Source organism: Acomys russatus, chromosome X (assembly GCF_903995435.1).
Source record: "Acomys russatus chromosome X, mAcoRus1.1, whole genome shotgun sequence".
In the NCBI taxonomy this organism is placed as follows: Eukaryota; Metazoa; Chordata; class Mammalia; order Rodentia; family Muridae; genus Acomys; species Acomys russatus.
The window spans coordinates 46413563-46431040 of NC_067169.1; the positions used below are offsets into that span (position 1 = coordinate 46413563).

At 39.9% G+C, this 17478-nt stretch overlaps 2 protein-coding genes across 7 annotated transcripts in view; one reads left to right on the forward strand and one right to left on the reverse strand.

The window, feature by feature from the left end:
* The window catches only part of Klhl15 (kelch like family member 15), a 932444-nt gene that overhangs the window by 799003 nt on the left and 115963 nt on the right, over positions 1-17478 (forward strand). The window lies entirely within an intron of this gene.
* Arhgef9 (Cdc42 guanine nucleotide exchange factor 9) overlaps positions 1-17478 on the reverse strand; it is a 158724-nt gene that overhangs the window by 51691 nt on the left and 89555 nt on the right. For all 5 annotated transcript variants that reach the window (XM_051142436.1, XM_051142439.1, XM_051142438.1 and 2 more), the window contains exon 4: positions 3897-4076. In XM_051142436.1, coding sequence (XP_050998393.1) covers positions 3897-4076 — 180 coding nt within the window. The remainder of the gene's footprint in view (positions 1-3896; positions 4077-17478) is intronic.

Sequence of the window (17478 nt, forward strand, 5' to 3'; positions counted from 1 at the left end):
GGAGAAGTGATCAAAGAGGAGGCAACAGAGTCCATGGCAGGGACAGCCCCTGCTCTCCTTACTAGGGGACCCCTATGGAGACTGAGCTGTAAAAAGTTATTTAAAACCATAATGAGATACCACATTCTACTTAATGGAATGGCTGAGCACTTTGAATTGATAATGTCACATGTTGATAATTATATAGGGCACCTGAAACACTTGTAATGCTAGTAGTGAAAACATCACATTGGAAATGTTTTAGATTTATAAAATCAAGGAAACATCTGCAGTGTTTAAAATGCATACAACCTAGCTATCCTAACCCTAGTTATTTATCCAAGACAAAATAAAAAAGTATGTTCTCATCAAATCTTATGCTTGAATATCCACAGGAGCCTTATTTATAATAATTTATAGCTGGGAGCAACCCTATCCACAAATTGGTGAAAAAGTAAAAATAAAATTAACTACTGGTACATGTATCATACATGAATGGAATCAAAGGCATTATGCTAAGTAAAAAAAAAGGCAAATACAAATGATCATATTGTTTGGTTCCATTTTATATGACATCCTAGAAAAAGCAGTGGTATTATAATGAAAAATAGGTCAAGGTTTGGAGGAACCAGGTGTTAAAATATAAAAGAAGAACAAGATCTTTGGTATAGTGATAGAAATAAAATATTCTATTTCTCGATTATAATGGTAGTTACAAAACTACATACAATTACAAAAAAAAAAAAAAATCCTTCCTTGGACCCTCCTTGTTACTTAGCTGCTTTGGTAGTGTGGTTGTCATGTACTATATGGCTAATATCCACTTATAAGAGGGAGGATGCTTTAATCCCATTCAGAAGGAGAAATGGAATAAACATCCAAAGTGGATCAAGAGAGAGAGAGGGAGTGGAGAGGGGAATATGGATGGAGATCAGATGTGAGGAGAGCTGGAGTGGCAGGTTAGAGGGCAGGAAGAGAGAAGGGAAACTGAGGAGGGGAGGGCATCTGTGAGACAAACTGAAGACCTTCAAAAGGGTAGGCTCATGGGAGGATATGGGGGGGGGACTCTAGCTGAGACTCCTAACTGCATGGGACATGGAGACTGAAGTGGCCACCTCCTAGCTAGGCAGGACTTCCAGTAGAGGGAGGGGCACACCATGCCATCCACAAAGCCTTTTACTCAAAATTTACCCTGCCTACAAGATGTGCAGGGATAAAGATAAAGCAGAGACTAAGGGAATCACCAACTAATGACTGGCCCAACCTGGTACCCATGCCATAGGAAGGACCTATCTCTTGACATTATTAATGATACTCTGTTATGCTCCACCCAGCAGGAGATTGAAACAGATGCTGAGACCCACAGGCACACATTAGGAAGAGTTCAGACAGTCTTGTGGAAGAGTTGGGGGAAGTGTATAAGGTCCTGGAGAGGACAAGGACTCCTCAAGAATATAACAGAGTCAACTAACCTAGGCCCATAGGGGCTTATAGAGGCTGAAGCACCAACCAAAGAGCATGCATGGACTGGTCCTAGACCCCCTACACATCTGTATCTGATGGGCAGCTTGATCTTCATGTGAGCTCCCTAGCAATTGTAGCAGGGTTGTCTCTAACATGGACTCTGATGCCTGATTTTGGAGCACTTTCCCCTAGCTGGCCTGCTTTGTCTAGCCTCAGTGGAAGAGGTTGTGCTTAGTTCTGCTATGACTTTGATGTGCTGGGGTGGTTTCTGTATGGGGGTGGGGGGATTGGGAGGCTCCCCTTTTCTGAGAAGAAGGGAGGGGAAAGGGGGAAGAGTGCGGGAGGGTGGGGCCAGGAGGAGAGGAGGGAGAGGGCTGTGATTTTGATTTAAAATAAATAAATAAATAAATAAATAAATAAATTTGATTAAATGAAATAACCAAAAAAATGCATTGCAATATATAATTCATATTGGGGAATCTTATATATAAGTTATACCCAAGTTGATAAATGACATCCTAGAACTAATAAACAATGTGATTTTTAAAGGCAAAAGAGTATTTTAAATGGATAGTATATCATTATCAAATATTTATCCCAGCTTTACAATATTCATTTATCATATGAAAACTGTTTAATTCAAATTAACCACATTAACAAATTAAAGCAAGCAAGTCTTTTTCTCATCTAGGGAATATAGGATAATGCCTCAAGACATGTTTAGGTTGTTATAATTATTATATATAGGAAAAAGCTACTTGAAATCTAGTGCGTAGAGACAAAGAACGCTAATAACACAAATGACAATGTGTGGGGCAACCTCTAATTGAGAACATTTGTCTGCTTTCTGCTTTCCTAAAATGTGATTGATATCCATATGTTGATATAAATTACATAGATCTAACCTGCTCTTATGTAGTATTTAAGAGCAAAATGCCACATGGAATTTTTTTTTATTCTGCTCAAACTCTATGACACACAACACTGAATGTAATCAACAGTTTTGTGCATGATGATTCTAGATCTCTCAGAGTGTTTGTTGGCTAAAATTTTGGGAAAAAACTACCCAGTCAGAAACATGTTTAATATTTATAAAATTACTCAAGCATTATGTGAAATGGCTGTGTAGAAAGAGTTATCACAGCAGGCCTGTGATAACTTTTAAGTAGAAGGATCTACTTTAAAAGTTTGCCCTTCACAAACATTGTATATCAAAAGGGATCCTCAACAATGCCATGGTCACAACAGCTCATTGTGCCCGGTCAGCAGAAACAATATGATTTATAGCAAATATTTGCTTTCTTCTAAACCTAAAATTTAAGTGTATGGTATACGATGGTATAGTATACTCACTCTCCATGAAACCTTGGGCACAGAAACTTTAGTTTCTCTGACAGATATTACACATGACTCTTATTCTGCCAGGTGTTCTTTTTCTCTTTTCTTGATAGCTTTAGTTGTTTCATTATATATATAAAAAAGAATACCATGTCAGATTTCTTAGCAAATTACTGAAATCACTGAACGTAAGAGTTGTCTAGAAGAACCCTTCAACACACACTCTCATAAACAAAGCAGTGCCCTTGCAAAAAATTTGTTCTATATAGCCTGAATTTTGATACACACTTATATGTTATCTCTTAAGAAAATATGTTAAAGGGATGGAAAGATGGTTTAGCAGTTCAGAGCAAAGTCAGAGCTCAAAACCATCTGTAACTCCAGGATTAGAAGTCTTCTTTTGGCCTCCTTGGGTACTGCACACATATGATGCACAGAGATATACATGGAGATAAAACATGCACGCACAAAAAATAATAAAATAAATTTAAAATACTTTATACAAGTTAGATATAATTGTTTATGAAAGATACACAAAGGAGAGAACCACAAAGTTACTGCTGCAAATTTTTCTAATATTCTACATGAAGATATTGAAGTTCAAATATGACAATAGAGTTGAAGTTAGCCAGTAACGTCAGATACAGGTCCCAAATTCTCACTAGTCTGTTTACTTTATGTCTAGGGTCCTTTTGTTACACTTGCCACTTCTCATACTCTAGTTCTGATCCTTCAACATCTTTCAGGAACTACTTTCTTGAAAACTATGCCTTCTCTTATGTCTCCAATTATACAGTGAATTGAATTCCTCCCCAAATAATCAGGACTCATAGAAGCTGAACCCAACAGCAAAGGAAAAGAGAGGTTAGAAAAAAAAACTTTGTGATATCTTCCCAAAAAATTAGAGAGAGAAGAGATTACAATAACAAAGAAAACTAATCCTAAACAAGTTATAAACCTTCCTAACCTGGTTAAAGATGAAGGATCAAAAATCAGAATCATAGAAGAACTCATTCCCATTTCAGTACATCCCAGCTGGCTAGAATCAGAAAGCTCACATCGTTTTTGATTGTTTCCTAACATTTCTTTAAAACTGGAGAAAGCAAGATGCTTACATGCTCTAGGAAGCAGGGTCCTATCTCGCTGAGGTGGGGATCATCATTGTTGTACTGCTTCTCCAGGTCTCTCACAAAGCCCATCTGAAATCTGTAGATGTCTTCAATGTTCCCAAAGATGATCTTGAGTTGCTCATCACTGAACATGTCCCTTCTCTTTCGGCACTGCTTCAAGTAGCCCTGCAGACAAAGTAAAAGCTCAGGGTGAGGATCTCACCTCCTAACACATGTGAAGAATCATTTCGGTTCCATTCAGTAGGCAAGTAATTCTTATTTTCAGTTTTCAAAAGGGGACATGGAGCTCTAGGAAGGAAGTTACTACACTAGTAAGTCTTCAGAGAATGCTTATGTTTTCCCACTATTTGTATGAGAAAAATAACCCAAAAGGCCAAGGGCCATTTCCCAGAGCTTAGGTTGTACTCAGCATTAACTGTATTTTGGGGGAAGATGGAGATATAGTTCAGCAGTAGAACATTTGCCTTGAATATACAAGATCTGGGTCAATTTCTAGTGTGTTTCTTGTTGATTAAAATAAACCCAGAATACCAAAGATGTGAATGGCTCCAGCTAAAGCAACAGTTACTAAAACAAAAATGTTTATTCGAGAATCTAGTAACTGAGGTAAGCACACAAAAAGCACTAAGAAAGAAACAGGAATTGAGAAAAGTAAACCATATTTTCTTAGTATTTTGAGAAAAGGGCTATGTAGCCAAATCTGGCCTTGAATTCATAGCCCTTCTGTTTCAGAGCCACAAGGACTTGATATGTCACAGTATGCTACTATGTCTGGCTGTAATCCTGCTATCTATGGCCAGGAAAGATGATGAATGTAGGACGGTAGAATGCTTTCTTAAAGCTAATGGCAGAGAATAAATACACATTCAATTTAATGGGATATTATATAGCCATTAAAGTGATTGAAACATATTGAATAAACATGGAAGAGGTTTATGATATACTGTTAGTTATAGAATATAAATGATATATCGATATGATAACATTTTGTATATGCATATACTTTAAATTTTCTTTTGTTGAAAATAGATTTTTCCTTATATAATATATCTTGATTATGGCTTCCCTCCTTCTACTCCTCCAAGTGCCTTCTCCTTCCCCTTCCACCCAGATTCACCTTCTTTCTGTCTGTCATTAAAAAACAAACAGGCTTCTAAGGAATAATAATAAAATACAATACAAGATGAAACAAAAACTAACCCATAAGAATAGAACAATAGATGTAACAAGAATAAATTAATAAAAAAAATAAAAGATAAAAGGAAAAAAAATAAATAAACTAGAAAAAAAAAGAATAGGACAATACAAACAAAAGGAAAAGAGCTCAATAAAAGGCACAAGAAACAGATATAAAAGGAGAGATCCACACATTAACACACTCAGGTATCCCATAAAACAACAAAACCAGAAGCATACTATATATACAGGAAGGACCTATAGAATAAAAAAGAAGACTATATCTCTTCTCAATTTCTAGTACCAAATTGTTCATTTCATACATAATATATAAAATAAATATATATAAATATATATTATATATAATAGACAAAAGACAGTATAAAAAAAGAAGCCCTGATGTGACATTATGAGATAAGAAACCACCAAAGATGCCATAGAATTCATTTTCTATTGGTCATCTACTACTGGGCATGTTGCCTACTCTTACGAGTAGTTTGTTTCTCCAGTGGGATGCCTTTGGAGAAAATTACACTTTTATTTGCAAGTAGTTATCAATTGTATATAGCTTCTGGGCTAGGTATAGGGGCATATGTCCGCTTTTCCTTTTAGCTCTATGACCCCAGCTTGTGCAGACCCATGCAGGCCCTGTGCATGCTGCCTCATTCTGTGATCATATTTGTGTCTACCCTGTTGATACAGAGGACCATGTTTTCTTGGCACCCTATATCTCCATATGGCTCTTATGCTCTTCTGGCCTCCTCTTCCACAGGGTTTTCCAAGCCCTGAGCAGAGGGATTTGATGGGGACAACCTGTTTAGGGCTGAGTGTTCCAATATCTTTCACTCTCTGCATAGTGTCTGGCTGTGGGTCTCTGCAATTCTTCCAATTGGCTGCAGGAGGAAACTTCTCTGATGATGGCTGAACAAGACACTGATTTTTGAGCATAGCAGAATGTCACTAAGAGTCATTTTATTGTTATGTTCTTTTAGTAGAAGAGTAGTATTTGATTTGACCCTAGGACTCTGGGCCATTCAGTCTTTGGTTCTGAATCACCTAAACAGCTTTGAGTATGGGTTTCATCTTGTGGGGTGGGACTTAAATCAAATCAGATATCAGTTGGTTTCTCCCACAAGCTTTGTGCCACCATCACATTAGCATTTTTTGAAGGTAGGACACCGCTGTAGATCAAAAGATTTGTAGCTGCATTGGTATTTTTGTTTCTCCTTTGGTAGTGTGAAGAGTAATTCCTGTACCAAAGATGCTAGCACAGAGGGGTGAAGTCTCTCTGTAAGCACTAGCTTGACTTCTCCATATTCAATAAGATGAGCAGATGCTGTCTTCAGCAATATTGTCTTGCCATCAGTTTGTGAAGAGCAGCCTATAGTCTTGGCAACAGACCCATGCTATTTGGGGGTTCTCATGGGACCCATTTCTCAACAACTCAATTAGATGTAACCTAATCTCAGTACTGGAAACTTTATTCCTTAAAAAGAACTCTGTCTCTCCCACTATTTGTTGATTTCTGTTTGCCTTCATGTATATATACTTTTTAGGAAGCTCTTCTCTCTCTCTCTCTCTCTCTCTCTCTCTCTCTCCTCTCTCCTCTCCTCCTCTCCTCTCTCTCCTCTCCTCCTCTCAGTCTTCTCTCTCTCTCCTCTCTCTCTCTCTCTCTCTCTCTCCTCTCTCTCTCTCTCTCTCTCTCTCTCTCTCTCTCTCTCTCTCTCTCTCTCTCTCTCTCTCTGTTTTCATTTTCCTCCTCTTCACTGCCCCAACCCAACTGATCCTCCATTCCAGTCTTCCCCCATCTATCCATAACTATCTATTCTATTTCTTTTTCCTAGGGAGAGCTATCTGTCCCCTCTAGCTCCTTACTCCATACCTAACTTCTGTGGTTCTGTGGATCATAGCTTGATTATTACTGACCTAACAGTTAATATTCACATATAAGCAAATGTATACCATGTTTGTTTTTCTAGTTCTCAGTTACCTCACCCAGGATGATTTTTTTTTCTAGTTCCATTCATTTACTTGTGAATTGCATAATGCCACTTTTATGGCCGAGCAATATTCTATTGTGTAAATATACCACACTTTTTAAATAAATTCTTCTGTTAAGGGACACCTATATTGTTCCTAGTTTCTGGCTATTATTAATAGAGCAGCAATGAACATAGTTCAGCAAGTTATCTCTGGAATAACATGAATTCTCCTTTAGATATATGCCTAAGAGTGGTAGATTTGAATTTTGAGTAGATCGGTTCCCATCTTCCTAAAGAACTGCCACCTGATTTCTATAGTGGTGGTAAAGGTCTCACTCCCACTAGTGATGCAAAAGTGTTTCCTTACTACATATCCTTACCAGGATGAGTTTTCACTTGAGTTATTGAACTTAGCCATCCCATCCTAACAGACATAAGATGGAATCTCAAAGTAGTTTCAATTTGCATTTCCTTGACAGCTAAAGATGTTGAGTATTTCTTTACGTACTTCTCAGCTATTTGAGAATTCTCTGTTGAAAATTCTGTTTATATCTGTACCCCGTTTTTAAAATTTGGTTATTTGTTTTCTTGATAACAAGATTTTTGAGTTCTTAATGTACGCTGAATATTAGCCCTCTATTGGATGTGTAGTTGGTAAAAACAAACAAACAAACAAACAAAAACTTTTCCCATTTGCAGGTTGCTGCTTTGTCAGAACAATGGTGTCCTTTGCTGTGCAGAAGTTTTTAAGCTAAAGGAGATAGCATTTATTAGTTGTTGAACTTAGTGCTTGGAATACACTGTAATTTTTAACTTAAAGAAGTCAAATTATGTACAAACACAATTTTATTATATTTATAGATATTTTTGTTTATATTCTTAACTTTCAAACTCTGATTTTTGAAATTGTATTCATTATTCAAAGTGAGAAAATTACGTTTTCCACAGAAATAAAAAGAACAAAATATACAGGTACAAGGAGAGGAGGGTTTATGTTTTGAATCTTTTGAGACAGGGTTTCTCTGTGTAGCCTTGGCTGTCCTGGACTCATTTTGTAGACCAGGCTGGCCTTGAACTCACAGTGATCAGCCTGCCTCTGCCTCCCTGAGTGCTGGGATTAAAGGTGTGTACCACCACCAGGAGGCTGGAAATTTTGTATTGTAAATGTCTCCTGCAGACCTAGTGTTTTATAATATTTAGAACTGCCTTCAAAAAGAAATTAAAGAAATGGAAGGTATCAGAATGACTAAGATCAAAAAAGTGACAGCTCATACTGACAAGGATGTAGAGCAAGGAGAACATTTCTCTATTGCTAGTGGGAGTGCAAACTTATACAACTACTGTGGAAATCAATCTGACACTTTCTCAGAAAATTGGGAATAGATCTACCTCAAGACCCACTTCTGGGCATATACACAAAAAATGCTCCACCATGCCCCAAGGATACTTGATCAAATATGTTCATAGCAGCTTTATTCATAATAGCCAGAAAATGGAAACAATCTAGATGTCCCTCAACCAAAGAATGGATAAAGAAAATGTGGCACATTTACACAGTGGAGTAGTATTCAACCATTAAAAGCAATAACATCATGAAATTCACAGGCTCATGGAATTAGAAAAGATCATGACTGGGTGGTGGTGCATGCCTTTAATCTCAACACGTGGAAGGCAGAGGCAGGCAGATCTCTGAGTTCTTAGTTCGAGGCCAGCCTGTTCTACGAAGGGAACTCCAGGATCACTAAAGCTGCATAGAGAAATCTTTTCTTGAGAAGCAAAAACGAAACAAAACAAAAATATCATGTTCAGTAAAATAACCCAGACAAATATGGTGCATATTCACTTATAAGTAGATATTAATCATAAAGTACAGGCTAACAATTCTTTAATCCATGGACGACACAAAAAAGTTAAATAACAAGGAAGGCTCAAGGGGGAATGCTCGAATCCCACTTAGAATTTGAAATAGAAATAGACATTGGGGGTATATGGAGGGAGGGGACTATGTAGGAAAGGGTGTGGAGATGGAAGCAGGAGGGATGAGGTGGGGGAGCATGGAGGAAGAGGGTACTGACAGAGACAAGTGGATTGGGGGCATCTATAGGACCAGCTGGAAACCTAGGACTCTACAAACTCCCAGGATTCTATGAAGGTGACCCTAGCTAGCAATGGGGGATTTGGAGCCTGAAGTGGCCATCTCCTGTAGCCAAGCAAGACTTTCAATGTAGGGACTGAAACACCAATCCAGCCACAAAACCTTAGGTTCACAATTTGTTTTGCCTACAAGATGTGCAGAGGTAAAAAATGGAGCAGAATTTGAGGGAAGCACTGACAAATGACTGGCCTAGCTTGAGATCCAGGCCATGAGAGGAAGCCCACTCCTGACATTATTAATGATACTCTGCTACTTGCAGATAGGAGATTAGCATAATTGCCCTCTGTGAGGCTTCACCCAGCAACTGATGGAAACTGATACAGAGACCCACAGCCAAACATTAGGCAGAGCTTTGAAAATCCTATGGAAGAGGGGAATGAAGGATTGGAAAAGTCACAGGGGTTAAGGACAGTATAGGAAAACCTACAGAATCAAATAACCTGAGCCCATAGGCATTCATAGAGACTGAACCACCAACCAGAGAGCATGAACAGGACACACCTAGGCCCTCTGCACATATGTAAGAGTTGTGCAGCTGGGTCCTCATGTGGGACTCCTAAAGAAGGGGCAGGGGCGATCTCTAACTACATTGCCTGCCTTTGGATCCCTTTCCTCTATTTTGGCTGCTTTGTCTAGTCTCAGTAGAAGAAGGTGCACCTAGTCTTACTGCAACTTGATATGTCAAGCCTGGCTAATATCCATGGAAGCCCTCCCCTTTTCAGAGAAGAGGAGGGGGATGAGGGGAGGGGAGGGGAGAGGAAGGGACTGGGAGGGGAGGAGGGAAGGGAAGCTTGGATTGGGATTTAAAGTAAATAAATAACTTAATTAATTTTTAAAAACATAGGAGGGAGAAAAGAGGCCAAGAGAGGCAATTAGCTTCTTTATTTTAGCTACCCATTGACTGTCGAATTTTATATATTAGTGGATAATGGTCCTATCAATTTTTTGTCTCTTCATTTACACATTTTGAAAGTATGTATACATAAGATGAGTTGGTCCTGCAATGTAATTGCTCAAAACATAAATGCTATCTTAAATTAGGAAAAAAAAAAGATGAAAAAGACTGAGTCAAAAAGAGAAGGGTAATTGGAGAGCAATCAATGAATATGAGAGCGCAGCATTCAATTCTGAGACACCCTTTCAGAGGAACAGCAGGCAGGAATACATAAGAGATACTCCACAGGCTGATGTTTTATATGTTGGGAGAGTGCTTGCCTAACATCTATAAGGCCTTGGGTTTAATCCTGACCACTAGTAAACTGGGCATTGTGTTGCATGACACTCCCACAACTTCAGAGGTGGAGACAAGAAGACAGAAGTTCAAGGCTAGCCTAGGCTATAAGAGATACTGTTTTAAAAATATAAATGATACTCAGAGACTACTGTTAAATTGATTAGAATGATGGATGACTGATGTTTCACATGACAAGACATCATTCATAAAAGGCATTATGAGTACCTTGCAATCTTGATGCAGTTCTAATTTTCATTTTTCAAATTAATAAGGATGAGGAATACTTTTTTGAGATATCTCTCGGTTGTTTTTATTTCTTCTTTTGAGAATTCTCTGCTCAAATCAATAGCTCATTGTTTAATTGAGTTATTTGTTTTCTTGACTCTTTGTTTTTGAGTTCTTCATATACTCTAGATAATAGTCCCCTTTTTTGAGATTTCAACTAAGCACATTCAGAATGGCTAAAATCAAGAAAACAACTAGCAACAAATGCTTGCAAAGATGACAGGAAAGAATAACCCATATTCACTGTTGGTAGGATTGCAGACTGGTATAGCAACTCTGGAAATCAGTGTGAAGAATCCTCAAAAGCTAAAAATGAGTCTACCATATGCTAAGGTATACCATTCCTTGGCATATATCCAAATGACTAACATTCTACTTCACAGATACTTGCTCAGCCATGTTCATTGCTACTCTATTCACAATACCTACGCAATGGAAACAACCTAATATCCTTCAACTGATAAACAGATGAAACATGGTACATACACACAATGGGATTCTATTCATCTGTAAAGATAAATACAAATAAAATTATCAGATGAAAATTTCAGATAAAGGGGATCCAAGATGGCGGCGAGCAGTGTGGACCGCGTTTGGAGGCTCCAGTGAACAATTCAGGGAATTGCACAGATTTCTGAGCCAGGAACACCGAGGTCCGAACATCACGGCAGCGGGAGTGCTCCACGGTTCGGAGGGACCAGGGTGCGGAGGACCTGCGTGCCCCTGCACACGGGAGGAGCGTGGTTTTTCTCTGATCGGAGCGGCAGCGGTAGAGGCGGCAGCACCAGCGGCACCAGCAGCGGCGGCTGAGGTTTGCAGCTCATAGCCTTCCTGTGGAGGCGATTGGTGTGGTGGCTGGTGGGAATTGCTGCGGGAGAGGGGACTCGGGGCAGGATTTGGGTCGCGTGGAGCCTTTGGACCCAGATTGGACTCGGCGGACAGTTCGGCCCCAGAGTCCCGGGTATTGGCCCGGCCCAGCAAACAATTCTGCCTGAGGCACTAACTCAGCGTGGCCATAGCTCCCCTGCTGTGGCGCAGGCTTAGTTGAGCACGCTGCTCCACACTAGGCACCACCTCAGCTCAGCGGCAGCTCCCCTGCGGTGACACAGTCTGGGCGGAGCACTTGGTTTCACCACAGGCACTAACTCAGAGCAGCCGCAGTTCTCCTGCTGTGGCGCAGGCTTGGTGACGTGCTCGGTTCCATCCTAGGCACCACCTCAGCTCAGCGGCAGCTCCCCTGCGGGGACACAGTGCGGGCGGAGCACTTGTCCCACCACTGGCGCTAACGCAGAGCAGCCGCAGTTCTCCTGCTGTGGCGCAGGCTTGGTGACGTGCTCGGTTCTATCCTAGGCACCACCTCAGCTCAGCGGCAGCTCCCCTGCGGGGACACAGTGCGGGCGGAGCACTTGTTCCACCACTGGCGCTAACTCAGAGCAGCCGCAGTTCTCCTGCTGTGGCGCAGGCTTGGTGACGTGCTCGGTTCCATCCTAGGCACCACCTCAGCTCAGCGGCAGCTCCCCTGCGGGGACACAGTCCGGGCGGAGCACTTGTTCCACCACTGGCGCTAACTCAGAGCAGCCGCAGTTCTCCTGCTGTGGCACAGGCTGGACAGAGCTCTCGGTTCCACCAGCTCTAAGACTCTGGTTGGACACAGTGTACAGTTTGAATCCAGAATTCCTGGCTGAGATTGGTGGTCAGTTCAGGCCCTGAGTCAATAACTGACCACAGCACGCACTTTGGGCCAAAAGGCCCTAGTGGAGCTTGGTGCGTAGTCCCAGCCCAAAAATTCTGGCTGGGCCCTGTGTGCATTTTGGGCCCAAAATCCCTAGCTGAGCTTGGCAGACGGTTCTGGCCCTGAGAATCTAGCTGAGTTCTGCCCGTGGTTCAGTCCCAGTGCTCCTGGCTGGACTTGGCAGGGAACACAGAAGGCTGTGGATACCTTGGCCTGACCCAACGCTCATTCAGAGACCCAGAACAATTGCAGGATCCACAGCAGAGAGGGACTGAGATCACTGGCTGTGAGAGACCAGAACAACAGGGCTAACCTCCTAACATCCACACAGTGAAGCTTTGAGCTCGCAGCCTAGGGAAATCGTAAGAAAACAAGTGAATCTATCATCAGACACCCTCCATTCAACTCTGGAAGCTACCCAACAAAACAAAGACGGCAAGATGTCTAAAGGACAACGAAAAAAGCATACGCAAAAAACCCCAAAACAACATGGCGTCTCCAGTTTCCAGCTATCCCAAAGAAAACCACCCAGAGAACTCAAATACAACGGAAATACAAGAAAATGACATCAAATCCTTAGTAATGAGGATGATAATGGAGGAAACAAATAAAATTCGTAATCAAATGCAGGAAGACGCAGACAACAGGTGAGAGACATAAAAGAAGCACATAGAGTGGAACTGGAAAAATTGCAGGAAAATGCAAACAACCAGATGGAAGAAATAACTAAACGGTTCAAGCTCTGAAGACCTATAAAGAGGCAATGGAAGAAACTCAGGAATATACAAAAAATCAGATGAAAGAAATCAAAAAATCAGTTCAAGATCTGAAAATGAAAATGGATTCAATGATAAACACACAGACAGAAGAAAAACGAGAACGTGAGACCTCAGAGAAGAAGGCGAGCAACACAGAGGTGAGCTTTCTAACAGAATCCAAGAGATGGAAGAACGAATCTCAGGGCTAGAAGATACAATCACAGATATTGAATCAACCATTAAAGAAAATGCCAAATCTGGAAAACTCCTGACACAAAACATCCAAGAAATTAAGGACACCATGAAAAGAAGAAATTTGCGGATAATAGGCATTGAAGAAAGAGAAGACATCAGACTCCAGGGCCCAGAAACTATTCTCAACAAAATCATAGAAGAAAATTTCCCAATCTAAAGAAAGAGATGCCTATAAACATACAAGAGGCCTACAGAACACCAAATAGAATTGACCAGAAAAGAAAAACTGCCCGCCACATAATAATCAAAACACAAAACATGCAGAACAAAGAAAAAATATTAAAAGCTGCAAGGGAAAAGGGCCAAATAACATTTAATGGTAAACCTATCAGAATTACACCTGACTTCTCAGCAGAGACCATAAAAGCCAGAAGGGCCTGGACAGAGATCCTGCAAACCCTAAGAGAACACAGATGCCAGGCCAGACTACTTTACCCAGCAAAATTATCAATAACCATTGATGGAGAAAACAAAATATTCCATGACAAAAACAAATTCAACAGTACCTATCCACAAACCCAGCTTTACAGAAGGTACTAGAAGGAAAACTCCATCCCAAAGGGTCAAGCTACAACCAAAACTACCCAGGAAATAGATAACTACCCCATGGCAAAAACACAACTACACAAACGCTCGACTGGAAACAACATCAAAATTAAGACTCTTAACAGTCACTGGTCATTAATATCTCTCAACATCAATGGCCTCAATTCTCCAATAAAAAGACACAGACTAACCGAATGGGTACATAAACAAGACCCAACATTCTTCTGCATCCAAGAAACACATCTCACCCATAATGAAAGGCATTACCTCAGGGTAAAAGGTTGGAAAAAAATATTCCAAGCAAATGGTCACAAGAAGCAAGCAGGGGTAGCCATTTTAGTATCGAACAAAATAGACTTTCAACCAAAATTAATCAAAAGGGATGAGGAAGGACACTTCATACTCATCAAAGGTAAGTCAACCAAGATGACATCACAATTCTGAACATCTATGCTCCCAATACAAGGGCACCCACATATGTAAAAGATCTCCTAAAAAAGCTTAAACCACACATCGATCCCCACACAATAATAGTGGGAGACTTCAACACCCCACTCTCACTGAAGGATAAGTCATTGAAACAGAAACTAAGCCGAGAAATAACATCATTAACCAATGCCATGGGTCAAATGGATCTAACAGATATCTATAGAACCTTTCACCCAAACAAGAAAGAATACACCTTCTTCTCTGCACCCCATGGAACCTTCTCCAAAATTGATCACATCGTAGGTCACAAAGCAAGCCTCAACAGATACAAGAGGATTGAAATAATACCTTGTATCCTATCAGATCACCATGCTCTTAGGCTGCAATTCAACAACAACAGAAATAACAAAAAGCCTACACGTTTGTGGAAACTAAACAACTCTCTGCTAAATGACACCTGGGTCAGGGAAGAAATAAAGAAAGAAATCAAGGAGTTTCTGAAATTCAATGAAAATGAAGAAACAACATACCCAATTTGTGGGATACATTGAAAGCAGTGCTAAGAGGAAAATTCATAGCACTAAGTGCCTTTAAAAAGAAATTGGAAACATCGCACATAAGCATCTTAACAACACAACTGGAAGCCCTAGAAAAAAAAGAAGCAGAAACACCCAAGAGGAGTAGACGCCTGGAAATTATCAAACTCAGGGCTGAAATTAACAAATTAGAAACTAAGAAAACAGTCCAAAGAATCAACAAACCAAAAGTTGGTTCTTTGAGAAAATCAACAAGATAGACAGACCATTAGCCAAACTAACTAAAAGGCAGAGAGACAGTATTGAAATGAACAAAATCAGAAATGAAAAGGGAGACATAACAACAGACACTGAAGAAATTCAAAGAATCATAAGATCCTACTTTGAAGGCATATACGCCACAAAATTTGAAAATCTAAGGGAAATGGACGATTTTCTTGATCAAGTTCACTTGCCAAAGTTGAGTGAAGAACAGATAAACAAGTTAAATAGTCCCATTTCCCCTACAGAAATAGAAGCAATCATCGATGGTCTCCCAACCAAAAAAAGCCCAGGGCCAGATGGTTTCAGTGCAGAATTCTACCAGACCTTCAAGGGCGAGCTAATACCGATACTCTTCAAGCTACTCCAAAAGATAGAAATGGATGGAAAATTACCAAATTCATTCTATGAGGCCATAGTCTCATTGATACCTAAACCTCACAAAGACTCAACAAAGAAAGAGAATTTCAGACCAATTTCTCTTATGAACATAGATGCAAAAATACTAAATAAAATACTTGCAAAACGAATACAGGAGCACATCAAAGATATCATTCATCATGACCAAGTAGGCTTCATTCCAGGCATGCAGGGATGGTTTAATATACGGAAATCCATCAATGTAATCCATCATATAAACAAACTGAAAATAAAAAACCACATGATTATCTCCTTGGATGCAGAGAAAGCATTTGATAAAATTCAACACCCATTCATGTTTAAAGTTTTAGAGAGATCGGGGATACAAGGCACTTTCCTCAACATAATAAAGGCTATATACAGCAAGCCAATAGCCAAAATCAAAGTAAATGGTGAGATACTCAAGGAAATTCCTCTCAAATCGGGAACAAGGCAAGGCTGCCCACTCTCTCCATATCTCTTCAATATAGTACTCGAAGTTCTAGCCAGAGCAATAAGACAACAAAAGGAGATCAAGGGTATCCAAATGGGAAAGGAGGAAGTCAAATTATCCCTCTTTGCAGATGATATGATAGTGTACATAAGTGACCCTCAAAACTCCACCAGAGAACTCCTAAAGCTGATAAACACCTTCAGCAAATTGGCTGGATACAAAATTAACTCAAAAAAGTCTGTAGCCTTCCTATACACAAATGACAAGCTTACAGAGGAAGAAATTAGGAAAACCACACCCTTCACATTAGCCACAAGCAATATAAAATATCTAGGAGTTACCCTAACTAAGCAAGTGAAGGACTTGTATGAAAAAAATTTCAAAACTCTGAAGAAAGAGATTGAAGATGACCTGAGAAGATGGCGTGATCTTCCTTGCTCATGGATCGGGAGAATTAACATAGTAAAAATGGCCATCCTACCAAAAGCAATCTACAGATTCAATGCAATCCCTATCAAAATAACTACACAATTTTTTAAAGACATTGAAAGTTCAATTCTGAACTTCATATGGAAAAACAAAAAACCCAGAATAGCTAAAACAATCTTGTACAATAAAAGATGCTCCGGAGGAATCTCCATACCTGATCTCAAACTGTACTATAAAGCAATAGTAATTAAAACAGCATGGTACTGGCACAGCAACAGGCTGGTTGATCAGTGGAATCGAATCGAAGACCCAGATATGAATCCACACACATATGGTCACTTGATTTTTGACAAAGAAGCCAAATCCATTCAATGGAAAAAGGATAGCATCTTCAACAAATGGTGCTGGTCTAACTGGAGGTCTATGTGTAAAAAAATGAAACTGGACCCATATTTGTCACCTTGCACAAAACTCAAATCCAAGTGGATTAAAGATCTCAACATAAAACCAGAGACACTAACTCACTTAGAAGAAAAAGTGGGAAAGAGCCTGGAACATATTGGCACAGGAGACAACTTCCTGAACAGAACACCAACGGCCCAGGCCTTAATGTCAACCATTAATAAATGGGACCTCATGAGGCTGAGAAGCTTCTGTAAGGCAGGAGACACTGTCAAGAGAACAAAGCGACAGCCTACAGACTGGGAAAAAATCTTCACCAACCCTACATCTGACAAAGGTCTAATATCCAAAATATATAAAGAACTCAAGAAATTAAACACCACCAAACCGAATAACCCAATTGAGAAATGGGGCTTGGAACTAAACAGAGAATTCTCAACAGAGGAGTATCAAATGGCTGAGAAACACTTAAAGAAATGCTCAACCTCCTTAGTCATCAGGGAAATGCAAATCAAAACAACTCTGAGATTCCAT